At 34.8% G+C, this 26,592-nt stretch overlaps 4 protein-coding genes and 1 non-coding gene across 5 annotated transcripts; 1 reads left to right on the top strand and 4 right to left on the bottom strand.

Annotated features, from left to right (window-relative positions):
* Positions 1–74: 74 nt before the first annotated feature.
* Positions 75–232, top strand: LOC132162668 (small nucleolar RNA snoR138). Its single transcript, XR_009438248.1, has one exon. It is a non-coding gene; the product is annotated as a small nucleolar RNA snoR138 (small nucleolar RNA).
* A 2,358-nt stretch (positions 233–2,590) lies between these two features.
* On the bottom strand, positions 2,591–4,521 carry LOC132161908 (uncharacterized). The gene is made up of 2 exons (XM_059572128.2): positions 3,553–4,521; positions 2,591–3,165 (listed from the first exon to the last, which is right to left on the bottom strand). Exons 1-2 carry the CDS (start codon positions 4,312–4,314, stop codon positions 3,049–3,051), a joined length of 879 nt encoding a protein of 292 aa, XP_059428111.2. The 5' UTR covers positions 4,315–4,521; the 3' UTR covers positions 2,591–3,048.
* Positions 4,522–7,190: 2,669 nt separating this feature from the next.
* Positions 7,191–11,791, bottom strand: LOC132162112 (5'-adenylylsulfate reductase-like 7). The gene is given in 5 exon segments (XM_059572368.2): positions 7,191–7,353; positions 7,356–7,529; positions 7,903–8,027; positions 8,743–8,924; positions 11,293–11,791. Coding segments are annotated over 5 exon segments (714 nt in total). The 5' UTR covers positions 11,455–11,791; the 3' UTR covers positions 7,191–7,282.
* Positions 11,792–13,699: 1,908 nt separating this feature from the next.
* On the bottom strand, positions 13,700–18,447 carry TOC34 (translocon at the outer envelope membrane of chloroplasts 34). The gene is made up of 8 exons (XM_059572143.2): positions 18,328–18,447; positions 17,737–17,850; positions 17,478–17,585; positions 17,263–17,387; positions 16,834–17,098; positions 14,447–14,515; positions 14,173–14,334; positions 13,700–14,078 (listed from the first exon to the last, which is right to left on the bottom strand). Exons 2-8 carry the CDS (start codon positions 17,830–17,832, stop codon positions 14,001–14,003), a joined length of 903 nt encoding a protein of 300 aa, XP_059428126.1. The 5' UTR covers positions 17,833–17,850; positions 18,328–18,447; the 3' UTR covers positions 13,700–14,000.
* Positions 18,448–19,650: 1,203 nt separating this feature from the next.
* On the bottom strand, positions 19,651–24,928 carry LOC132161722 (ras-related protein RABC2a). Its single transcript, XM_059571904.2, has 6 exons — positions 24,526–24,928; positions 23,908–23,976; positions 23,085–23,150; positions 21,691–21,812; positions 20,403–20,531; positions 19,651–19,971 (listed from the first exon to the last, which is right to left on the bottom strand). Exons 1-6 carry the CDS (start codon positions 24,665–24,667, stop codon positions 19,861–19,863), a joined length of 639 nt encoding a protein of 212 aa, XP_059427887.1. The 5' UTR covers positions 24,668–24,928; the 3' UTR covers positions 19,651–19,860.
* Positions 24,929–26,592: the final 1,664 nt, after the last annotated feature.

Consider the following 26,592-nt stretch of genomic DNA (forward strand, 5'->3'; position numbering starts at 1 on the left):
GTGTTTTTTTTTTTTTAAAAAAAAAAAATGGAATTTTTAATTAAGATATCTCTTTCCCATATCTGTTTGTGTTGGTTGCCTCCAGAATAACTAAACGGTGATTAAAAATACGATGCCGTTTGGTTCAGACAGGGGCACACAGTAAGTAATCCGAATCCGTTTGAGGGAAAGGAACGCCTTTCTTAGGCTCTTCATGTTCCTTTCCTATACAGCTTCTGAGCTTCGGATATATATTTTTCTTCCCCTCTCCTCTGTTCACAATATTAATAATCTTCAATAGGCATTTTCTGCCTATTGAAGAGGGGTGGAAAAGGAAGTCTAAAAATATTATTCTAAAACTTTATTTGGCTCCTGAGTTTTTACTCAATTTTACAGACTCTTGGAAATTTCGAATCTTGCATTTTAAATTCTTAAACTTTTCATTACTCCCAATTAGTTTATTTTCGTTAATTTTAACTGTTAAAAATACAAAAAAAAAATTAAAATGTCATTGATTTTCATTTTTTAAAAAATAAAAAAATGTTTTGAAAGTCTGAATTTTATACAAAAGTCAAAAGTATAAACGTTATGTAATGTTTAAAATATGACGAAATGGTTTACATTAAAAGTAATTGAAAGTTTAAAGTTTAAAGGGTAAAAGTAAAATTTTTTTTAAAATAAATGGTAAATTTTAAAGACTAAAATGGAAGAAGGAGGTTCTCCCACCCTATAATGCATATAAATATGCTAGGTTGGTTCAATACGATGCTTATAATCGACCAACAACAATAAATTATAAATATATAGGTAAAGGTAACAAATCATTATAGCTTGTCCACAGGTACCTTCATAAGGAAGTGTTCTATTGTCTGATTATTGTCCTTTTAAAGTTATCTTTTATCATATAATATGTCATGATACATCACATCAAACAAAAAAATAAAAAGCACCCTAAATGGAGTTATACTTTCTTTCTTTTTTGGGTTAAGTACAGGTCTTGCTTTTTCTTTCTTTTCAGTCTCAAATTGGCCTTATAATATATATTATTTTTTATAAAAAAATAAACACATCAAACAAAACTATTAACACTACATTTACAATTATTTTATAACTTATTGACATGTGTTAGCATATAATTTGAGTCATGTTAATTATTAAAAAAAATCGCTCTCTAGTCAGATGCTAACCTGTGTCAATAAGCTGTAAAAAATTTGTAAATCTCAAAATTTTCCAAAGAAAAGAGAGAAATATAACCAAATTACTATAAAAATATACAACTAATCCAAATAAGATTCTAATCCAATCATTTGTCCTCATCCCCTTCTGAATCTTTTGCTATTGGAAATGTTTCTTGTTGGTTCAACGTAGCAGCACATGAGAAAGCAGCCAATGAATGATCAGAACGTTGCACCCAACACATAATTCCAATAGGGCCAATCACATCATCTACTTCATAATGAACCCTTGTTGAGATAATTGTTCGGCCTGCATCACAGCATAAATTAGGGGGGCACATTTTCTCTAGTGGGGTCGTGACTAAATAAATTTCATTTGTTTGGATGGACTGTTCGTTCAATCAGTCAGAGTCACCGAGTCACCTCCTTTCATGGCAACTGGCGTGTTAAAAATATCTGCGAGGGGGTTTGTGGAAGAAATTCAATTCAATTAGTTAGGCATCTATATTACCCAATTGGCCTTCATTTTTGATTAAGACCACCGAAAGTGATGCTTCCACGATAAATTTTGCATTTACGTACCATTATGGGAGACATTAAAGAATGTGAGGCGGCAATTATGTAAGAATAAATTTATCAAATTCATGAAAAGATTCAACGCTGTCAACATCATATATATATATATATATATATATATATATATATATGTTGTTTACTGCTGGGAGAACACCTAACATTTCTCAATTCCTATAGATCTCAAAGATATAAATTAAAATAAATAAATAAATAATATGTGAACTATTTTATTGAAATGAGAATAAAAGTTCCCAAAGACTTCACCAGACAAGAATTAATTATTTAAATTAATATTTTAACAAGTAATGCTATATATTATACCATTATTTCAAATGCTGACATGTCATTGCTAATTCACCCTTAGATCAGCTCTTCCTAATGAGTAATGCTATATTTTCTACATCTACATCTTACCCTTATTTTATTGGGCTGGTGTGATAGTGTCATCGAACATTTATTTTTTTTTGTTTTTTGAACGAGATTGGATAGTCATTTTCATTGTGTCTCATTAGCGTATTGAGATCAAGATGGAGTGTAGAATGTAACATTACCCAAAAAAAAAAAAAAAAACTATTGGTGAATGAAAAATACCGTATTAGTGTAGTAAGATAGCGGTGAAATATATAGCATTACTATATTTTAACACCCACCTTATCAATGTCACATAAGAAATGTTCACTTATGATAAGATCAATGGCCACTATTTCCATAGGAATGTGATATCATATTAATAAAATTAACACAAACTGAACATTTAACAAAAAAAAAAAAAATTACAATAATTTTGTTTCAAGTTCAGTAATTTAAAAGGGCTGCTTAGCTAGTTCTCTGCAGACAGACAATCACACAACACACCACAATAGACACTGTGCAGTGCTCCAATTAGATCGCATTACATAAAACCAAAATATCAGCAGTCGGATATGGATATGGATATGTATGACCATAAGGATTCGACAATACAAAGAGGATTCGGAATCTATACATATGGCCATAAGGATAGGATAGAGATTCTCAACAATTTTGTTGTTTGAATTGTCAGTAATTTGAGCAGCAAATGTGAAAGAGTCTTATGAGTCCAATTTGTTGGAACAAATGTGAGGACAACCTAGGACTTATTCCGGCAAATAGACCCATAAGAGCTCTATCACATACTACGCAGATTACTAGCAATTCGGATTAAAAATTGCTGAAGATCCGGATATGGCACATACAGTTTATTTACAAACGACCTTATGCAAATATGGTAGAATTAACATGGCAATTCAATCTGATTGTTGAGTCTTAGGAAGGACCAGAATTGCTTGGAGGCAGTGCTTTAAAGACCATCATAGTAACCACCAAAAGTGATCTGAGCTCTGGCCATGGGAACTCCTCTTGCTGCTGATATTACTTCATTCAATTTGGTTGCGCGGTGCACCACTTGCTTAATTCTCTGCAATCACAATTGGGGTCAGCTCAGCTCAAACACCCAAATGGAACAGCAAGAAACTATTTCAATGCATCCCCTTTTTGTTTAAGCTGCTAAGAAATTATGTTACTGTTGGATTTGAATATGTCAACTGGTATGCACAGCTAGTAAAACCTCCTATAATCAATGATCAGGATTTGCTTTCTGATTGAGATGATACTATTTCTTTTCAAAGTAATTTTTAATTGAAGGAAGAAACCACAGGGCTAGCACCAATTCTGACATATATACGCAAATACGGCTCAAACATATAGAAAGTGTGGTATTTGATGACATGACTACACAGAGAGACAGAGAAAGCAAAACTAAATAGGTGACAAGAATTTGAAGGAGTACAAGAAAGTTGCTGACCTTGTCATCAGTGTAGATCTGGAACCGAAACTTCTGGTTCTGCTGGTGTTGTTTGTTTCTTTGGTGGCTTCCAAAGAATATAATACAGATTGTAGCAGCAGCAACACCAAAAGAGCAAATAGCTCCAATCCCAGTCAAGCTCCACTTCCATATGTTCAGCCTACCATTAGTCTCTTCCCAAGAGACCTCCTCTTTGTTGCTATCACAATCAATGTCTATGCTGCTTTTCTTGCCCATTGCCATATCTTTCTCAATTTTCATTCTTGGGGAGGTTTTACTCTCCAAGGCCTCACTTTTTTCCTCAAATTGAAACGTTCCCGTTTCGATTTGAGGCAAAAACCCCCTAGCACCAGACTTTGGGGAATCCATTTTCATGTCGACAAATTCATTTTCCTTCATTTTGAAGAAAACTTGTGAAACCGAGTCTTGATCAGCATCCATAGCTTTGATTCTTTCAGTGATAACAGCTGATGGCAAAACAGTGACTTCAATAGGAACCTTAGCGATGCCCTTCACCAGATCATCCTCCCGGGCCTTGCCGCCACCGCCACTTGTTGGTTCCCAATCAATTGGAAGTGGTACAACTTGACCTGGAGGTTCCATGACTTTCCTAGAATTTGGAGATGGGCATATGAAGTAATCCATGTTGAAAACAGTTTTTGGATCAGAATTACGTTTGCCCGAGAAAACCCTTTTCTCACCATCTTCATGGAAATCAAGGAACGCATCATCAGGGAGGTACTCCCACTCATCAAGATCCATTTCCTGTGAGGATTTTTGGGAATGGTAGATGATGGTTGAAATAGGAGGTTTGAGGGGGGTTTTGAAAACGTGGGTGTTGAATTATTGGATCAAAGAAGGTGGCTTTCATGGAGTTTAGCGTGGATTTTCCATGACTAGTGAGAGGAGGCCACCGCCGTGGTGTCCTCTTGCCCTTGGAGTGAAGATTCAACCCTCAAGCAATGGGGGGTATATGACATGTTCCGAATACTTATCCATCCTAAAGGTGACAAATTGATGATGGGCCAGTAGGGACCCGCCTAGGAAGGAGAATGCCCTCTTTGATGATATTTATTTTCTTTTGTTTAATCGGCCAATCCCTTGCAATTATTATTTGTTATTATTTTTTTTCTATTTTCTTCCTTTATCCTATATTCCTAGTTCTCTTTTTCTAAAAAAAAAAATCATTCTTTAAGAATATATTATCTAATATGAAAAATGTGATAGAGATTTCAACAATTTTATTGTCTAAATTGTTAATAATTTAGATAATAAATATAAAAAAATATTTATAGAATTCATCTATTTTAGCAAGTTTCGGACAACTCACCCATTTGTTAGGATAAGTAGACTCCAACTAACAATCGAAGCAACAAATTACTGAAAATCCGGATATCAAAAATAATAATATCCTAAAAGAATGTTGATTGATTCAAAGCCAAGTAAGGTAAATGAAAGAATTGTTGTTTTGAATAAAGTAAAAAGCAAATTATTAAAAAAATGTCGGAATAAAATAAAAAACTAACAAAATGAGATGGAGGAAAATAATATGAAATTTAATTTAAGTTTGATTACAATAATGTGAGCTTGGATAAAAGTGAACTCAATAGATTACGTTCAAAATAGGGTGAGAAAGAGCTCTAAGGTTCTTGTAGACACGTGTAGAGTCTAGAGTCTAGAGTCTAGAGTCTAGAGAGAAAGAGAGAGAGAGAGAGAGAGAGGCTTCTACTTTGAAGAGATGTGTTTGTTGGTTTTCCTCTGAGAGGGGAAGAAGAAAAGGAGCTTCGGACGGTTGCTTGTTGGAGTTGGCTTGGAATGATAATGATGGGGGTTGGGTTGGGTTGCGGAAGGGAAAAGGGCAAAGGTGAAAGTGAAAGCCCCATTCGTATTCTATACAACTGTCCATGGGTTGGTATCTTTATCTTTCTTTTCTTTTCTTTTATTTTATTATATTTGTTGTTGAAATATATCATGACAGATTTGGATGAATATCCTCACGTTTCTTTCAATTTGTGAGAATTATAAATGTTTGTAAAAAAATATATGTATTTTTTAATATACTGAATTGAAAAAAAAAACTATATTTTTTGTGGATTTGAGCTGACAAAATTACACAATTGAATAGAGAAATTACCCTTGCTTGAGAGGACACGAAATCTAAGCATTAATAATAATAAATAAATAAATAAATTATAGCTTAGTTAGAGAAGCATCCACAGCAATGAATCAAGCATGACAAAGCATACATGATTGAGTATAAAATAATAATAATAATAATAATAATAAAAATGCCAAATATCAGAAGTAGATTCAGTTTCATCCACCTTCAATTTTCTCACATTTAATGTAATACACTGAATTAAAAGATATATATATATATATTTTTAAATGTGAAGTTGAGATATATATTAAAATATGGAGCATCATAATCCATGGTTTTAGCGCTTATTCTAGAGTCTTTTTGCCTACATTTTATAGAATTGGTTTCCATTGACATTGAGTTCCCCCCCACTAGAATATGTTTCCCTTGAAAGGAAAATACTTGCGGAGTCAATTTAGGGCTATTCATATGCCCAAACACGTCATAAAGAAGAGCCTTAAATTGTGATTACGTGGAATTGCAACAAACCAAGTAGCACTGTAAACGTGGACACTGACTGTGCTGAAAACGTGAAAAGGTTGCTGATGTAATAGAGTGGCCCACCTAACCTAACCTAAGCATAGCGTAGTTGGGATCTTTTTTCTTCAGCCTATGCAATGCAATCAATATAAAGGAATTTAATTCATCGGTGCTAGTAATAGTATCCAACCAAACTAACATTCTACCTTACGAAGTGCATGACCGGCGCAGGTGAATCATTCTCTCACAATTGCTTGCCCATGGGTGTAGTGTAGGAATGCGATAAAATTTTTTTTTTTTTAAAAAAAAATGGTTTACGTAGATGTTGAAAAACATAACCAACCATTTCACTTGGATGATTTGAAAATGCTCTAAGATCCCCAATTTCTTGCCAAGAAATGGAGCAGAGAATGAGAACGTGAGTGGTAGACCAAATACTCGAATTACCCAGAGTGCTTCAGGCACCCTGGAACTGCACCTTCCCAGAAATCTCAGTCCGGGTATTTGACCCATCAATTAGATTGGCAACATAAAAGCCCCCCCCGACAATTTATCACTCCTTTTGTATTACACTAATGACTAGAACGCTTTAGAGAGAGAGAGAGAGAGAGAGGTTAATATGCTTACATTGAACATATGTTTAGAGTAGAGATGTTCTTCCGAGTGACAAGTATTTTACACAAAAAGAAAGCTGTTCTCAAATTTACATTCTTGTTTGCTTCCTCCAAAAAACCCAACTCAAACAAGGATAACAGCTTCAGCTATATCACTAAGGGTAAAAATTTGGGGGCAGAGAGAGAGAGAGAGAGATGACTACCTGCCCCAGTGCATCACAGCAGTTTATATTTATACTATTGTGATCGATAAGAGCTCTTTTCTACCCTCAACTTGACTTGAACAAGACTGTAACTTCCACCTTAAGATGATGATGATGATGATGATGATCTAGCTGATGAAGATTCACCCAAAGCGACAGAAGCCAAGGAAGAAGCCCAAACCCGGGCATTCTTTGCACCTTCGTGGAAGTTCCTGGTCTTGCTTAGTCTCAGCTTGGTCCATACCCCCCTCATATCAATCAAGTGAACAATACGGCCCATTATTTGGCTTGTCTCACCAAATATTTCCAACTTGAAATGGGGAATATATATGACCCAAAATGCTTTGAGACGAGATAACACCCGTGGGAATATGCATACAAGTAACCTCAAGCACAGGAACAATATAGAGAATGCCAAGTAGGGTTCCCTCTTTATGATCTCTTTTGGTGACAAACTATTCGATGACAGGAAAATGGATTTTCCACCACTCTCCAAGCTGATTGGTTGATCCTCAGCAAAATACTGAACTGGTTCAAGGCCTGAAATGCATAAATCACATCATGACGTTTATCTTAGAAACCAACTTCAAGTCATGAGAACTGCAAGGCACAGATCCTCGCAAAGGGGTTGAGATCCCTTTTTTTTTTTTTTCCCCTCCTTACTTTTTGGATGTTTGACAGAGAGAGAGAAGAGGGGGGGTTGGAAAACCATTTTCGGAGTAGGACAGACAAAGAAAAAAGCAGCAATTGGACCATGCGCCACAAATATGCATATATGCATTATTCATGTAACATTGCAAAGAGTAATGATAGATGTAACTTGAACTCAACCCTGCATGTGTGTACTGAGTAGGCATATAAATACATACATAAATAAATAAAACATATATTTTTTTGTTTAGGAGAACCTTACCTGTGGTCTTCTTATAAAATTGCACGAGGGAAGCGAGATTTTTTGGACCCCGATATCGCACCCTTGATGTCCCATTTACCATTAATATGGAAGGCAAGCTATGGATTCCATATCTTGAAAATATGCTGCAAAACAACATGCAAAACTCAAATGAATAGCAGACAAAGAATAAAAGCTCACATGTGTACACATTAAAACATTGCCAACAGAATATTGGTGTCTCTCAGCGACTTTAATGAAAGTTCTCAGAGAACCTTGTGTCCTTTAGGTTTCTTGGTCAGATAGGTATTATCGTCCAGGTTTCCTTAGAGGAGGTCAATTGCATACAGTTGGACTTCCACATCATAATTTCAAATTCATTTTAACAAGCCAAAAGGGAGAGAGGGAGAGAGAGAGAGAGAGAGAGAGATCTTTCATTCAACACTTTCTTCTTCGAATTAAACCCTGAACCACTTGCCCAAAAGAAAGAGGAAAAAAAAAAAATTATTCCTGAATTTAAGACCTATTCCTACACCACCTACCCTTTAATCAAGTCAGCCACAACCCAATTATATTTCAGGAAATGCTTCCAAGAAGATATGATCATGATTACAAAGGCCATAAATTTACCTAAATCTAATTAAACTGTCATGCCCTTACTTATCTATTGCATGTCTCTGGGAAATTATATTATTTTAAGGCAAACGCAAAGTACAATCAATATTTTGCCAGGAACATTTGCTTCTTAGAAGCTCTAGCAATTTTCAACTAGCCCATGAAACTACTAACAAAAGAAGGAAATGGTTTCAACCCACAATGATAATATAAGAAAAGAAGCAGGTCAAGTAAGTGGCATCATACCTTGGCATGGCTGAAGATTTCTCAACCATCAAATGTTCTATCTGAGGGAACATGGAATTCAGTGTTTCATATGTTGGAAGCACACTGCGAGAAAATGGGCACCAAGAAGCATAGAAAAGTACAGATGAATATTCATTCCTCCGCTTGGAAGTCAAAGCTCTATCAAGGAAGTCTCCATCCACCTGAAGATAAAAAGATATAGATAAAGACGTGCTCTCCTTTTTCAAAAAATAGTACATAGTAACAAGTCTTCACTCCTGACTAAGAACAAGCAGGTCATACAATTCTTCAATCATCATACCATTACATCAATGAGAACTGCTATACACACTCTCACTCCCACATTTCAAAGTGCACCTCCATCTTAGTTTGGAAGAAAACTCTATCCCTCTTGACCCTACCTACTAGGATTAGAAATCCTTTTTTTGTAAGTATAGGTAAATGGAATTCATTAAAAAGGGAAAGGCACAACCTAAGTACACAAGAAGTATACAAGAGAAACACCTACCAGAATAAGAAAACATATCTAGAAATCAACTAGGATTAGGAATACTAATTTGACTAATAAAATAAAACCCTAATAGAACACAATAAAAGACCAACTTGGATTCAATAAATAAATAAACGAATGCAAGAAACTCAGAAACTCCTAGAAAGTTCTAGAGTTGACCTAAGAATCAAAATAGGCTTAATGTGCAGGTATTGCGGAAAATTACATATATGCTCGTCATCACCAAAATATCCATAACTTATGAAATAAAATCCAAATTGAATCCTAGTGACTTGCAATTTAAAACCATAAAAGACTACTCTCATCCAATATTACAGGTGAGTCCCACACATGAAGAACTCTAAGTTGCAAAAATTCAAAATCACTCTAAAGACATCAACTTGACCCTTATCCAGGGTTACATTAAGTACTTTGTTGCACACAGGATTTGATCACAACAGTTCATCAACTCAAGTTTTAAAAGAGTCATTTAATAAAAGATGAAATAAGAAATCCTAAGATAAATAAATAGTTCATTTGAACAAAAAAGATAACAGATTCCAATGAAAACACTACATGGCAACATATTGGGCTTGTTTGGTAATGGGATATTCAAATAGCCCATCAAGCATCAACAAATATCAACTTAACAATAAAACAACATTAGAATGGGAGAAAAAAAAAGAGTAAAGGGTGTGTTTAGAGCTTTCTCATTCACCTATCTAACCCATGAGTAGTAGGGTACTTAAGGAAAGACACAAAAATATGAAACCACAATACTTACATAACCTCCACATTTATGTGGGAAGGGGGGTTGTGTGGAACTAGCCCGCTTAACCCCTTCACTAGTGACTGCTACAGTTTCCTAACCACTAAGTTTCACTGCGCATCATAAGGCAGCAGAGATGTTTGCCTATTGTCTTTGGACCCATAAGTAACACAGGTAGGCTGAGGTTATGGGTTCATTCCCTAATGTGTGGAATGAGTTGTTCACCGATCAAAAAAGACAAGTAATGCAGAGGAGATGTTCCACACATCTAGTATTGAAGCCTACCAGCTGGGGTTCCAACAGATGTTATCTTGTTGCAAATCATCAGGAAAGAATGATTTCAGTCATTCAAATTTTAATTTTGGACAATAGAACAAAACCTTCAAACAATAGTAGACCAAATAAGGTAATATAATTGATTTGAATGGACCTTTCAGGTGCCAAAAACTTTCATAACAAGTGGTAGAAGGATGATTATTAACATTGATATTGAATGGGAATATTCCATAAAGAGATAAACAAGACAACAACTTCATCCACAATTCTTAACTGTCTCGAGCAGCATCAAATCTTCTGCAACCTAAACTACACCCACACATCATGCTGCAACAGTAAGTGCTAAAATTAAGTATGTCATTTTTGCATACTATTTTCCCACGTCATTTTTTTTCCTACCCATCGTGTGTCTATCAATAGTCCATAGAGCTAGAAAGCCTAGAATGGACCCCAAAAATGTGTCTCAAATACTTTTCCAGCAGCTAAAATCCTGATATAATCACCAAACCTTGCAACTTAAACTAACAATTATTTTTCTCCCACTCTCTTACTGGCAAACTGTTTGCTTAATACTATATATGCCAACCAAAGCTTACCCTAAAAAAATTTACATTTCATGCCCCACCTAGCAAATTGAGAAAACCACAAACTATATCAAGTATATACTACTGCCGACCCGTGTTATTCTCCAAACTTGACACCACAATCTCTACCACACAAAATTAAAACCCAATACCCTCAACAAGAAAATACACCAGCCCTTTGCATCGGAACCTCTAAAGGACAGGGAAAAAAAAAAAAACGAGAAAAATCACCCAAGATCAAGCCCGAATCCCCAGAACCCAACAAATCAACAAATCACATCCAGCATCTAGAAAATGAATATCTACAATCACTACCAAGATTACGACAATAACCAAACAAATAAACAAAAACATAATTCAAAATAAACAAACTTACGCCGAAATGAAAGCGGAAATGTGAAAACAAAAGGAAAGAAAACCAGAAAGCATACCTGGAGAGGTGGGTTAGGGGAGATCCCAAGAGGGCATTGGGATTGATGGGCGTAGAGAAAGAAATTCGATTCCTTAGGGCACAAAGCCGAAGACGAAGACACGAACCGCAGCGAAGACAAGACGGTGATGTAGAAAAACAAAAGAAAAGAAGAAACAGCCATAGAAGAAGAAGAAGAAGAAGGAGGAGGGTTTGCAGAGAGACTAAGCAAGAACAGAGAGGCCAAATCGGGCGGGGAAAAATATAGGGATAAAGGAATTTAAGACAACAAAAATAAAAAGAAAAGGGAGAAAAAAAATGAAAAAATGAAAAAATGGGCTTCCCTCAAGCTTTGGTGTTATCCCTTGTTTCTCTGAGTCGTGAGTGCTCGATTCTGTGACTTATCTCTCTCTCTAATCTCTATGGTATGGGTGGGTATTTTGGAGTGGGTGGTGCTAACTGTGGCTCGTTGAATCTACTTTTTCCAGCTCTTAAGGCCCTTTTCGTATATCTATTCCTCTCTCTCTCTCTCTCTCTCTCTCTCTATATATATATATATATATACACATATATTTTCCAGCTCAAAACCCATTTATATTCTACTTTTATACATTATTATTATTATCAAACGAGTATTAAGAAAATATCTATACACTCTCTTCTCTCTGGGACTGCCTCGTGTGTGTTACAAGAGAGTAGAGACGGGGTTGGTGATAGAAAATAGAAATTAATATTGGGATTTTGTTTTTGAGGAGCTAGGAAAGTTCGTTTTCCTTCTTATCTTTTGACTTTTAGGGTGTTATGGTCAATCTCTATAAGAACACGTGGCAGATAGGGATGTGTGGGAATTGTGATGCATCAAACCCTTGGAGGACGGAGAAAAATGGGCCGCTTTTCACCTTGTAGTTGAAAATATTTTTAATTGGTTTCATATTCTTTTTCTTCCATTCCATAAATGGTAAAAATTTCCTTCCTTATAACTATTTCCTCATTTGAAAAAAACAAAAAAAAAAAAAGCTTAAACTATCAAGGAGGTAACAATTTGTGTTCAGATTGAAGCATGAGTATAAGATTATGTAGGTCAACCCTAACTTAATAATTTCGTCTTGAGTTGGTCGATTAGGTCAAAAATTGTCAACCTTAAATGGCGTATGATAAGTTCAAATTGTGTTGAAGTATGAATATAAAATTATAGAAATCATCCCAAACTTAACCATTTAATTAAATGGGTTAAACCCCTTAACCTTACTTTGCTAATTTTGTGTTAGGTTCACATTAAATTTGTGGGTCGCATAAAAAATTAGCAGCCCTAAATACTACCAACTAATCACTTTTTAGTTCTCTCCCTCTTTCTCTCTCTCTAAATGTTAATCAAGAAATGCTCAAGGAGAGTGGTTTTTCTTAGGGGGGTTTTCTTAATCTTGCCTCTGTCATATTATGAGAGGTCATTTTTCTTTTAGAGTCTGGCTATCCTTTTTATAATGAAAATAGAAAGATCTAAACGTAAGAAGTTCTCTCTTTACAGTCGTTATTTATTAAAAAAATTTAAATTATGTACAATAAGAATAAAGTAATGCTACAAGTCCTTCATTGACTCTTAAAATCACCATTGGGCTTGTAATTGATCATTTTTAAAATTTTGATCAAATAGTAATTTTAAAAACCACATCATTATTGGAGGGACACAAAATGAACTTCTAGAATTACTCATAAGAATGCTCTATTGCATAACTATCTGTGAGTGATTGTCGGGCCCGACCTGCTCAAAATGTTTTAACAATCAAACCCCAAGCAACCTCTCACATGGGCTGAGAAGACTCCATTGAAGGGCAATAGAGTAACCCTATTGCAATTTGCACATATCCCCGTCCTTTTTGAAAAACTAAAGATAGATCTTCCTTTACAAAAAGAATAAACGTCTACTTGATCTTAATCACTTTAAAGTGAAAGATGATATATACTACAACCTTTGAGAATCTCATAATAATATTTATAAAGAGAATAACTTCTTCCAGAACCCAGCACAAGTCCAAATTTTTTGCCCCATCCAATAAAAGATTGACATGTCTGCATGAAACAAAAATAGAAAAACAAGAACACCAAATTATTTGCTATTCAGCTATTCTCTTCCCCAGTTAACCCACAACTCACGAGATTAAACCCGATCTATAGGTCATAAAAAGGGAGGCTTTTTCTTGGGAAATTCGGGATGAGATAAAGAATGTGAAAGAATTCGTTTTATGTGAACTTTATCGCAGGTAGAGATAATTGTTGAGAGGAAAAGAATGGGATCTTAGTCTGCTTACGATTTGCATGGCCAAAAAACTGTGGAGCTAGCCTCCAACTTGTACCAAGTTACTAAAAAAGTTATTCCCAACCATAAATGACTAGTTTTCCTTTTTTTTTTTCAGAAGATGGAAACCATGGTATACATCGGAACCGAGTACATTGAAACATAAAAATATATAATTCTTCTACAGATGCAACATTAACTAGGTAGCCAAAAACGCCAATTTAAAGAGCATAGTTTATCTGAGTACACAAAATCCAACTCTCTCAAAACACAAAGGAATCCATCTGCCGCAGATAACCACTACTGCAGAATATACGGAAATGCCTAAGAGATGTGATCAGCACAGGAAAAACTGCATCAACATTAAGAAAAATTCATGACAATAAAAGGTTCACAGCCAAATCGGGGAAATTGCTAGTAGTCACAGCTGAATCCTACTACTCCCATGATGGTCTACCCTCCCTTGCAATATCGTTCTTGATTGCACGTTCTATCCCTTTAACAATAAAGAAGTACTGTCAACAAGCAAAGAGAACAAATGAGTGAGATTGTTTATCCCTGTTTCAGAAGAGGAGAAACACAAAAGCATTGAAAGTCTAGAAAGCATACTTGGAAGGCAAAAATAAGTGGAATCAAGAACTTCCCTCTCTCATTGGGGTTTGGCCCTTCAATCAGCTTCTTGTCAACAACAATAGACTTACTTCCATTCAACACAACTTCTGTGATTGTTTTGACTAAATGAGGAATCCAGGCAATCCCATTAGGAAGAACCTGTCAACAAGCACCACCAATCTCCTCAGCCTCTTGGAGAAGAGAAAACATCAATGATAAATGAACTGAAAGATGAGGACCACAAACAAGTGGCATCAGGAAAATGACTAACCTTTTCATCAATTTCATTCTTATTACATCTTCCACTGTTCTCAACCAAAACAACAGGGATAGCAAAATCCTATTATAGAGAGAGACAAAATAGACAAATCAATTTCATGAAATAAAAATAGACAAATGAATTTCATAAATACATTTCTTTATAAACTGAAACTTATTTCAACTTGCTGAGCTCCAACTTAAAGAAGCTCCACAAGTTGGACTTCTGTATTGAGAAATACAATAGTGAGCACTTAAGTATATCTTAGGACATGGAAACACACTGTCAAAGTCATTTGTCAAGAAACAAAAATAGGGTCCTCACTACCAATGTCAGCTTTCTTGTTCCTTTTTCTTTTTGTAAGTAGATATGTATTTGAAAAGGGATAAAACAAAAGAAGGTTAACAGGGGCACTACCCTAGCAGACACATGCATATACAAGGGGAAACCCCAAAGAATGAAGAAAAAAAAAACAACTCCTAAAACTTTTTTTTTTGATAAGTAATGTTGTATATATCAAAAATCGCAGAGGAACGTAACCCTAGTACACAAGAAGTATACAAAAGAACGCCTAAGACTAAGGAGAAAATAGAGCAAGAAAATCTGAATAGCTAATAACTAAGGGAGCCAAAGAAGTAGATGTCCAAGTGAACAGGGAAAATAAAGAAAAAGGACTTGAGCCCCTCCAAAGTCCTCTCCAGATTATCGAAATTTCTATTGTTTCTTTCCCTCCATATGCACCACATAAGGCAAAGAGGCACCATCTTCCAGGCGACCGCACTCCTTGAATTACCCCCAGACCACCAACAAGCCATTAACTCCTAAAACTTTAAAGATCAAGAAATTCTAGAAATTAGAGAGGCAGCATCTAGCAGCCATCCGATCAAAATCTTGAAAAGTGAAGCTTCAATTTCAACACAAGACAAATCATAACCCTCACAATTTTTGAGCAATCCTCTCTCTCCAAATTTTTTTTGATAAGTGATCCTCTCTCTCCAAATGCACCGCATGATGCATAAATGAAAAAATAGACTTCCAAATCTCTCCACTACAACGTATTCCAAAGTGTCCCCTCAAACAAACCAATAATCCAGTCATTGTTGTAGGCATAGCCCTCATCAACCCAACTGAACAAAACACAAGCAACCACAATTCTCTCATGGTCAGCTAGTAGTTTAGTATGCATCTATCAAATTAATCTAAGGTCCTTGAATATTAGGACATGTGGACACAGGGAAATGCCACATGGTACAACTTTAATTCTTTTACATATTGGCATAAAATGATGCATCTAAGTAAACTGGCTAGCACAGCCAGCTCCTTCATTTTGAGATAAAAGAAGGTACTCTAGGAATGCATCTAAATCCCACATTGCTTACTTACTAGGTGAAACTATGCTTTATAAGTGATTCTAAAAAAACTCCAAATTGACTAGTCCTTTTGGAGTAATAACACATGTGGCAAGTGCTTCCCCTTAGCCATTACAATGTGGGTTAGTCACTTTAGTCCAATGTATTAGAAAGGACATTTGTCTTTCGGAGACAAAGGAGTTAGACTGAATCTTGAGATATAAGCAAGGTCGAATTATAAAAACCGAAGCGAATCTTGTTAAACTCGTTCCTCGGCCCTTAGTTTCCACTATATCTTAGGAGTCGTCAAAGGAAGTACAATGGGTCCAAGTAGGAAAAAAATTCACTAAGAAGTAGGGCATACAACAATGGATCAATTCATTCAACAAGATACCCTTTTTATTGTAGCTTCTCAATTTTTACATCTTATGGCCTCAATGTTGCAGAAGTTTTTCCATTTATGAGATCATTTTGGCCTTTAAAGTTTATCCGTTTATGAGATGCTTTCAGTCTTTAAAGTGTAAAACTTAAGAAAACACTCACGCACACAAAACCCAAAGGTAGCATATTTTGGATTTTTTCAGCAACAATGTCAATACTTTCGTGACTGAGAAAATGACAAGCCAAAATTACTTAAAGCCATCTTCTTTTGGCTTGACAGATCTTCATTCACTAACAGTTGCAATAAGTGACAAAATGAAAAAGGAAAAAGTACGTACATTTAAATGTATATGACAAGAGGTTCATGGGCATATAGGTTATTTACCAAAATGCATGCAGTATCCATATAGAGAATCTTGAAAGAATGCACAAGTAAAAGAGAAAGTCAATTGTTTATCATTAAGAAAACCACTTTCCATGCACTTCATGAATCTTCCAAAAGCGAATTGGACAATAAAAGAAGTTTATGCACAATGTCTTACATCAAACAGTTCAACACTTCAATATGATCTATCGATGACAATATAGAGGGTGGAGGAAAAATGAAAAACACATCTTGAACTTGAGGTTGCAGAAGTAGAAAAAGGAGAAAAGATAAAAAGGATATACCTGCTTATCCTGTTTTTTTAACCCCGCACCGACACGAACAACTTTTAGAAGAGCCCCTGACCTTTTGGAGTAAAAATCTTCATAAGGTAATCCATCTGGTGGAGAGAGCTGAGCATGCGTTAGGACAACTAAAGCCCTATCCCATATTCCTTTACCAAAACTTTCTGTTATGGCTTTAACAACTTGCTTATCCAAATTATCAACCCTATATGCATCCAAACGGTCCACATATAGTAGAACATCGATGGTCTTGTTCAGAAGAGAACTGCTCAAATGGCAATTCCCACACCCAACCCCCAATTGTGCATGAAATGAAGAAAAGAAAAAGAAGTCAAGAGTCATAAATAGATTGAAGTTGAATCCCCAAGCAATAGCCAGAAACATATTTCACTAGGAAATCATATCATACTATAACAAGCAAAAGCATACCGTTTTATAATCTCAAGTGCCTGCGCATTGACATAACCTCCTTCTATGAGCCCTGGAGTGTCAATGACGTTCAAAGTAAATCCAGCCCTCGATCGTGACACCGTAACAGTCCTGGGTGCTTCTGACTAAAACACACACAAATCTGTAGATATAAATATGAAGTGCACAGCACAGAAACCACATAAATGACCCATGACAAGGAAAGCAGCATATACCTGAAAGGGATTAACAGTCACTGCTCTTTCCCCAATGATTGAGTTTATGGTCGATGACTTCCCAACACCACCTTTCCCCATTACAAGTATTGTCAACGTGTCCACATTCTACACCAATATATATATGAACAAAAGTTCAAAATACAAGAATCAAAAACTATAAACACCACATGTATCAAGCCCTAGTGAAATAATCAATTACACGCCTGCAACCAAGCACATTTGTTAATAATGAGAATATGGGTCTGAGAAAAAGAACCTCCTGCTTGAGTTTTCCTAGCAATTCAAGCAATTTGGTCTGTGTGGCAGAAGCGAATGTGTTGATCCCTATCCATTCACGTGTTAAGGACGCCATAGATAAATGTTTGTCCAACTACTCCAACAAAAAAAAACCCAAAACAAATAATAATCAGCAAATAGTCCACATAACAAGCTCTCGGTTGCAAACACTGCAAAAAAAGCCAAAATTAAACCCTAATCAAGAAATTATCACAAACACATCTCTGGCAATAAATAAACTCCTTATCCAATACAAATTTCCAAAAAAGTGTTGTCGATTATACAAAATGTGCACAACCAGTCCTCTTTTTCTCACGCACACACTATCTAAAGCAACCCCACAGCATGACCATGGTGCCTTGTCAGGAGCAAATTTAACAATTTCTTACACGACACAGAGACCCAGAAATAAAATCCTGACTGGTGCTTATTACAGTGAAATGAATGAGAAAAATGAAATATTGGTACCTCAGAAAGAAGTCAAAGAACCCTAAACCCTACCAAAAGCAAACAGTGATAAGAAGTTGGAGAGCAAGAAAATTGAGAAGGGAAAGAAGCAGGTTTTGGGTACCTGGGAAAACCAAGATTTTGATGAAAAATGCTTTTCTTGGTTTGTAATCCTTGAACCGAGCGGCCTTATCCCCTTCCCCTATTCGATTTTGGCGGAGACAAATACTATAAACCTCGCAAGTCGCAACAAACCAAATACTTCTTGTATCACTCTGTCAGCTTAGCTCACACGTGCGTGGCGCATGCCGACTTCCCATATTAACAACACTTTCACCGCTTCCCGACTAATTTTGGTTAAAAAAAAAAAAAAAAAAGAAGATTTTTTTTTTTTTTTTTCACATTTTAACCTTCTTTTTATTTTTTTCCTTAGTCTTTTTATTTTTCTTTTTAGATTGAAAAAAAAAAAAAAGAATGATTCTATTTTGTAGAATCTAGTATAAATGTCATACAATTGACATAATTGTAAAAATCAGCTGAATTAGCACTTAATTTTTTTTTTTACAAGTGCTAATTATTGCCACGTTATTACATTGTACGACAATTATACAATAGTCTACTAAATAGTATTACTCTAAAAAAATGATATGAACATATAGAATAATGTTATTTACTATTTAGTAGACTATTAGACAACTATCATACAACTGAGATGACAAGATAGTGAAAATTAAAATTTTGATCACCAATGTCTTTATAAAAAGAAAATCAGTCAATGATTTTCATTGTCTTGTCATCCTAATTGTATATCAGTATATTAAATAACACTTCTCAAACATATAACATTTGTTTTATTAAACATCTTTTATTTGTAATTTTTATTTTTTTTAAAAAAAATAATGTTACTCTTTACATTAGACATGATGTGTTTTACGTGACTAACACATGTCATTGTATAGGGTCGAAATATGGTGCGCTGTGAAGGAAAATTTTGAAGAAATTTGACCTTAGGTGGCTTTGTGATGAAATGTAAATTGGGAAAAATGTAGTAGAAATTAACAAGAGAGGAAGAAAAAACAGACACAAGATTTTGAAGTTGTTTGACCTTTTAGACGGCTATGTCCACCACTGAAAATTACATAAGGGCTATAATTTGCCATCTTGGTTGATTTACAACACAAATGACCATGTTATAGGGGCAGTGGGATAGATGAAGTGAGTACAATAAAAGTAGATTTGATTACAATCACGCATAAATAGTAAATATTCTAATAAAGAAAAATCCATCAACCTAACATAGAAAGAAATTATATATTCAAACAGTGGGGAGTAAAAAACTACTACACCTTTTATTTTTGAAGTACAAACTACTACACTTCAAACAATAATAAGAAAATCTGTGTTAAAACAAATAAAATAGTAAAAAATAAAATAAAATACAAACGATGTCGTTTCCATAACAAGGGTAAAATAATAATAATAAAAAGAAAAACAAAAGGAAAAACAAAAGCAAACAATTTACACAAACTAATATATGTTATCTGAGCGCCAATATTCCACTTTCAATGGTACAAGTAATTAAGCAACTCGATGACAGCAGAAATTAGAAGAGAAATTAACATGTACATGATCTGTTCATGATATCCCAGTCTTGCTTTTAAGAGCAGCAACCGCCACTTGGAGGTGCTTGGTATTCCTGTTTCTGCTTTAAAATGTTTCTCTTCACTACAGTAGATCCTTCTTCCAAAAGGCTAGGAACCTCCATTATCTGTAAAATCATCTCAAACTCCTTAGAAGTGAGAATAGGAAAACATCAAATCATACTATTGGAAGAAAATTAGTTTCTTGGATAACCCCCTTGTCCCCTTCATCCTACCTTTATCTCCCTGATTCCCTATGGAATAAACCCCTTTCCCTCATATTCACAAAAAAACAAAAACCCCTTTCCCTCATGATTTGGGAGCATTCCGACCAAAAGCTACCACCAAACAACCACAGCTTGATATAGAACTAGTTTATAGACCCCATCATAGCTTGAAATAGAACCATCGTATAACCCACCATGTATTTATTAAAAAAAGAAAAAAGAAAAAAAAGAAAGACCACCAGGAAGGATTAGACGGATAAACTGACTGTCTAGAGTGGATCATATATCCTGAATATCCTACAATAGGGAGTGTTAAATGGAATGAGTACTACCTTTAATGCAAGTTCTTCAAAGCATTGCTCCACATTTTCTCTAGTTTTAGCACTACATTCAAGTAACAAACATCCAAGCTCTTTTGCTAGTGCAATTCCCTCCTCTCTACTTACAACTCTTTCAGAATCCTGAAATCATATATAAATCAAATGTTATAGCTAAACCAATATTTGAGAGCTAATCTATCAGAAAATTTAGTTCACAACTAATAATCAATTTTTAATAACTATAGAATAAAAAGCACATATAATCACTGGAAAATTTTATCTTTGAAAGGGAAAAATAGACTACTAACGCTGATAAAAAAGTCCTATGGGCAATGATGAAATTACATCTATCTACTACCAGCAGGAAAAAGAATTGACAAAATGAAAAAAAAAAAAAAACAATAATAATCAGTAAAAGCGATATGCAAACACACTCTTGGAGATACATCCTGCAACTTACCACATACTTTTACAATATGCCAAGAACAGAAGTTGACTTAATGCTATTTAGATATGAAAATTCATAGCATGTTACTAGAATGAGGGTAGGATATAATATGACAATTCATTTTTACATAGCTAGAATTATCCTTTAAGTAGTTCAAAATGAAAGTCAATTTCCATGCCCAGATGCTATGTGCAGACAAAGACGGAATTCATGAGAATTCAATAAGCATCAGCTACAGAAGGATGATTAATCTGCTCCATAATGATATGGCCTGATAAATTGTTGGAATGTAAGCTCATTCATGCAAAGGCCATCAAAGCCTCAATCAGAAACAGTGCACAATATATACCAGGGTTATTGGCTTTGTTCTCCCAGATGCTGATTGTGCTAGCTATAAATTGCGCATGGAACAACTAGGGTTTACAAGGCAGAATGCTTTGGTGCAGCACAAACAATGTTTACTTTCAACCAGGTAGGTTAAGAACAATCTATACCATTTGTAGCTTGCACGAGTAAATGATGAATGCATTTAATGAAAGCATTACAACAATCAAAAAATTTTCAGAAAAATGAAACAATTAAGCAGCTCTACACTCAGCAAGTAAACTTTTGATTTCCTACAAGAACCAAGTATGTGGAGAAAATACAGTGAGAATATACCCTATGGATTTTCTTTTACTGGCCGTCTCAAGGACTGCAGAATTGCAGTTCCGACCAGAGGCAAATGTGTCAGACTATTTGATCCATTTATTTTCCCACATATATGCTTACAGAAATTTAGAAAGAGTATGGAGCTAAGTTTCTGTCAACTTATTAGCAGAATGCGTAAAATATGGAGAATATACAACTTACTATATCAACTTTATTTCCAACAAGCATCTTGACACAGCCCTGATTAGTCGAGTAGAGTTCCACTTCTTTAGCCCATACATCTGATAAGTTTGTAAACGTATCTCTACGTGTAACATCATAAACTAAAATAAAAGAAAAGAAATAGGTAATAACTCAGATGAAATTATGGATAGTATTGAAAAGGTAATGAACGAAGTCAAAATTCAACAGCAGATAACATATTGGGGAGATAATTGAATCTAATGTTTATGATAACAATGATCAATATTAGTTTAAAGCTAGTGACCTATGCACGGATCCACTTGTTTCAACAATGTGGGCAGACCTATGTGTTTGCGCTGATGAAATTTGTGTGGAAAAATAGAGAAAATGTTCCCCAAGCCTCTGCGATTCATATGCAGAAAACATTTCTACATCTTATAATCAGAATAGAAAAATGTTTGATAAGGTCGCTATCCATGCAAATGTACACAAGAGAAAAGAAAGGCGGATGGGGAGGGAGGGGGGGGGGGGGGATCTTTTCAATACTTGCCCAGACTGCTTAAGTTAAAAAGAAAAAGAAAAAAAAAAAAAAAAAAAGAAAAAAGAAAAAGAAAAAAGAAGCAAAAAGCAGAAATAAATAGACAAGTGTTGATCTTCACTTAATCGCAAGATCATTTCATTGAGAACTCCCTTTCCTTAACACCTATTGGGTCAACTTAGTTTCCTTCAACGCATTAAATTCTAATCCTATCGCCAAGTCTTTCTAGTAGTCCACCTAAAGATTCTTTTCATAGCTACAAAAGGAACTTTGTTTCCCTATTACTGATTCAATGTAAAATAGGTTTGTGAATGAGGTACCTTGTTTTAGTGGTTCTCTTATTGTTGTATAGATCTTTGCATCAGTCAAACTTAGAAAATTGATGTGAAAAAGATCAGTGATATCTTTGGAGTTAAAACATAGTGGGTTTTTTTTCTTAATAAGTAATCGCAAGTTCATTGTAAAGGGTGAAACACGGTGATTTTAGGAAATAAACAGATTAAAGAATGACATCTATAAAGTAAGTTTGTAAACAATATGAGTAAAGAAATGTTATTCACTTCTGTATAAAGCGTCTCTGCATACACGAGCTAACCTTGGCAGTGCAAGGATTAGTGATGCATACCATATATAAGATGATTACCAGATTAGTGAATATTCTTCATCTTAGCTGTAAATCTGACACAAGACCATGTTCTAAATTTTGTTATATAACATTTCAGCACAAATAAGAGGAGCAGCAGCAAATGCACTAAAACACTTATTAATAACATGTTGCAACCAAAACAACATTTTGCGCACACCAATTTAAGAAAGTAGATATTCCCGTGAATGATTCAAAGAAGAACACGAATAAAGATTGTTAGTAGCATACCAAGAATGATCCCTTGGGCACCTCTATAATAAGAGCTTGTTAATGTTCTGAACCTCTCCTGTCCAGCTGCAACAGACATTACATTTTCCTAAGTCAATCATGATTCATTTAGGTTGTCAAACAAAATCTCAATGAAGATTTTGTGACACAATCAAGAAATGACAAAGAGTATAAGATATGTTATATCGAAGAAACCTAGAGTCAGTGCGTAGTTTATATATTTACCTTCTAACTTCATGATGAAAAAAAAATTGCATAAAGAAGCAGAAAGAGCGAACTGAATGTAAAGGTTAGTTAACTTATTAAATATTGTAAAACTATCAAGATCTTTGTTAGTGAGCCTCAGAACTCAAAAATATGCTGCTGTAAAATCTCCAGTGAAACATTACAAGGATCACTAGTTCCATTACATGCATCAATGACATGTGTGACGCATTAAAATAACACTAATATTGAGAAACTGGAAAAATAGAAGGCTTGTTTATTGCAAGTACAGATAAGATTCCTGATTCAAATTGTAAAAATGAAACAATTCTCCACTAAGGATTCAGAGAAAGGTGAAGCCGTTGTTACAGCTTAAGTAATGAAAACTTATCACGAATTTCTTATTTGACAAAATTCTACTCCAGCAACTTAAGAGCCCCACAAGATGGCATGGTAATGAAGCAATAGCAAATGTACAAAGCGGTGAGCGAAAAAAAAAAATGGTAATCTTTCAACACTGTAGGCGAGAGCTCGCAGGATTCTTTCACATATAGACAGACATCTTTATATTTCCAATTAGAAACATAAAGTGAGAGAATGGACCACTGCCACTGCTTACCAGTGTCCCAAATTGTGAGCTTCAATTTCTTCCCGCCTACTGTGAGCAGCTTGATCTTAAAATCCACGCCTACAAATAATAAGAACTACTATATATGTATCACATAAGCTACTCAACCCGTCAAAAGGGATAAAAATGCTTTGCATTGATTGATGAAAATTAAAGATAAGAACTTCCAAAGAGAAGTGATTATATGATTATTACGTAGACAACATTTTGTAATAATTAATTTAGATGGACAAAGCTTTGAAGAAAAAAGAAAACACATTTTTAAGGTTCTCATACTTTTTAAAAAAAAAATTCACAAATTCAAGAAATTTATTAACTGGGTGCCTTTTGATGAGTCTCGTATGGCAGCTAAGGTAACTAGAACACTCAAAACAATCTCATTAAATATAATTTTCAATCACTCAAATTTTTAAGAATCATTTTATAGATCCAACAGTGTTGAACGAACTCTCTTCGGTTGCTAAGAAAAATCACATTAATTTTCTACAAAATCTTTCATTTCGAATCATTGAAGACCCAACAGAACAGAGCTTAACGTTACTATTAGTGAACATTAAAAAACTGAAAGCTGGCTTAAGCAATAGTAATAAAAAAGAAGGAAGAGAGTACCAATGGTGGGTGAAAGATCTTCGACGGAGTTGGAGATGAAGCTGACAAGGAGACTGCTTTTTCCCACACCGGAATCACCGATCAATAAGATCTTGAATGAGAGATCGCAGCTGCCACTGCTCTGACCTGAAGATGAACCCATTGATTCCTGAGACCCAAGATTGTCTATCTTTCTCTGTGTGTGTCTGATGATTAGTTCTTTTCTGGGTGTCTCTCTCTCTATCTCCAAAAAGTACAGTGAAAGAAATGTACATAAGCAGATGGAGAGAGAGAGACAGAGAGAGAAAGAGAGCAAAAAGAGAAAAGCTAATAGTATAATAATGGGGCATCTTGGGACAGGGAGAGTGAGAAGTTAAAGAAAACGGCTACCCGGGCATCCCTGACAACACCACAACGTATTATTCTTTTCTTTTCTTTTTTCTCAAATGTTTCCCTTTTTCTTGATGCTATTCCATTCCGTTTTCGCGCTACATCCTACTCTCCGTTTGTTGGGTATATATATATATATATATATATATATTTTACATATCCATGCAAGAAAAGTTTAGAAAAAATTTAAACTAGTCACCTCTTTTTTATTAGACGTAATTTACTGCTAATTGAGCCTACCCCTCGAGACTATTGAATAAATAAATAAACTCATATGAAAGTCATTTAGTTTGAGCAGTAATTTTCCTTTTCACATTAAATTTTATTATATATATATATTTCATACGAATTAATCTTGCGTATTTTAAATGGTTAATTAATGGTAATTACTACATTATCTTCTTGTTGGGTTAATATGACTGCGCCTATCAACCCTTGAATCGCCCTTACTAAAAAAAGAAAAAAAAAGAGCGGATAAGCTCAATAGGATGAAGAAGGAACAATGATATAGTATAAACATTTCTCTATCCGGAAAATATAATACTTATGACATTTGAAATCCTCCAACCACCCTCCAAAGTTACACTTCCATCAACATTTGACGTTAAAAGGGACAAAAAAAATATTACATTTGTGCCACACTAAATTTGTTTAACTTGATCTTTCAAAAATATCCTTAAAATTATTAAAAATAGATTAAAAAAAAAAATAAAAAAAAAAAACTTAAAAGGGTTGGCCAAATTATGGTGAAGGGGCACTCTCATTGTTTGTTAACCAAAATGTGAGCGTGACCCCGCAGTGTTAAGGAGCTACACAACAAGGCTTGTCTGAGCTTCGGTGAAACGTCACTTTCTCAAATCATCCATGTTTTGCGCTTAAACCCAACATTAATTTGCAGGCAGCAGGCTTGTCTATGACCTGCCTCCTTTTCTCTCTTCATTTTTTGGCCACAATATATCTTAAAGAGATTTTTACACCTGATATATATGGCTTCCACCTTTAAAAGACATTTTGTTAGGTTTTATCTTGTCGGTCCTATATATAGGCATATTTAATTAGTTCACTTCATGAATGAGGGGATGAGGAAGTTAATACAGCCTCCCATTTTGGCACTCTTTTTAGTGAAATGACATTTATTTGACTTTAATCTGGGTTTTCCTAAGTTTTTCCACCTACTTTGTTTCCAACATTGTAGACATTAAAATCCCATGTTGTTAGAGACAGTAGCTCATATTCGAAACCTCAAAGTAATACCCATTTGTATATATATATATATATATATATTTTTTTTTTTTTTCTATAAACGTAATCACGTAAGCACATTCATGTAAATTTTCTGTGTATTATTTTCTCTTTAATCCTAACATATACGCTTGTTTGGCTTGATTTGAGCCAAAGAAGAAAAGAAATTAACTAACAAACTTGTCACACAATCATTATTGATGAAGTTAATTGCTGTCCAAGCTTCCTAGCTAGCTAACACACTCATATCCTTAATAAAATCTTGTTGAGGCCTTAAATATAAAGCATTTACGAATCCTTTTTGAAAGCAGCCTGGCATAAGCTCCCCAAAACAAAGGACATATGGAGTTGAAAAGCTCTAACTTTTTTTGAAACATAAAAAGTTATATTTAGAGCTTGAAAAAAAAAAAAAAAAAAGAAGTGCAAGGAGTCCTTGTCGATCTGTTGAATTTGTTA

The sequence above is a fragment of the Corylus avellana genome, chromosome 10, assembly GCF_965113065.1.
Source record: "Corylus avellana chromosome 10, dhCorAvel1.hap1.2, whole genome shotgun sequence".
Classification (NCBI taxonomy): domain Eukaryota; kingdom Viridiplantae; phylum Streptophyta; class Magnoliopsida; order Fagales; family Betulaceae; genus Corylus; species Corylus avellana.

Coding starts and splice junctions, on each gene's coding strand:
- LOC132161908 (XM_059572128.2), bottom strand. CDS start 4,314: ATGGATCTTGATGAGTGGGAGTACCTCCCTGATGATGCGTTCCTTGAT. Junction 3,166..3,552: donor AGATCTACACTGATGACAAG/GTCAGCAACTTT, acceptor TTGTGATTGCAG/AGAATTAAGCAAGTGGTGCA.
- TOC34 (XM_059572143.2), bottom strand. CDS start 17,832: ATGGCGTCCTTAACACGTGAATGGATAGGGATCAACACATTCGCTTCT. Junction 14,516..16,833: donor TAAAAAAACAGGATAAGCAG/GTATATCCTTTT, acceptor TCTCTATAATAG/GATTTTGCTATCCCTGTTGT. Junction 14,079..14,172: donor CACTTATTTTTGCCTTCCAA/GTATGCTTTCTA, acceptor GCTTGTTGACAG/TACTTCTTTATTGTTAAAGG.
- LOC132161722 (XM_059571904.2), bottom strand. CDS start 24,667: ATGGGTTCATCTTCAGGTCAGAGCAGTGGCAGCTGCGATCTCTCATTC. Junction 23,977..24,525: donor AGATCTTTCACCCACCATTG/GTACTCTCTTCC, acceptor TATTATTTGTAG/GCGTGGATTTTAAGATCAAG. Junction 23,151..23,907: donor GCTCACAATTTGGGACACTG/GTAAGCAGTGGC, acceptor TGTCTGTTGCAG/CTGGACAGGAGAGGTTCAGA.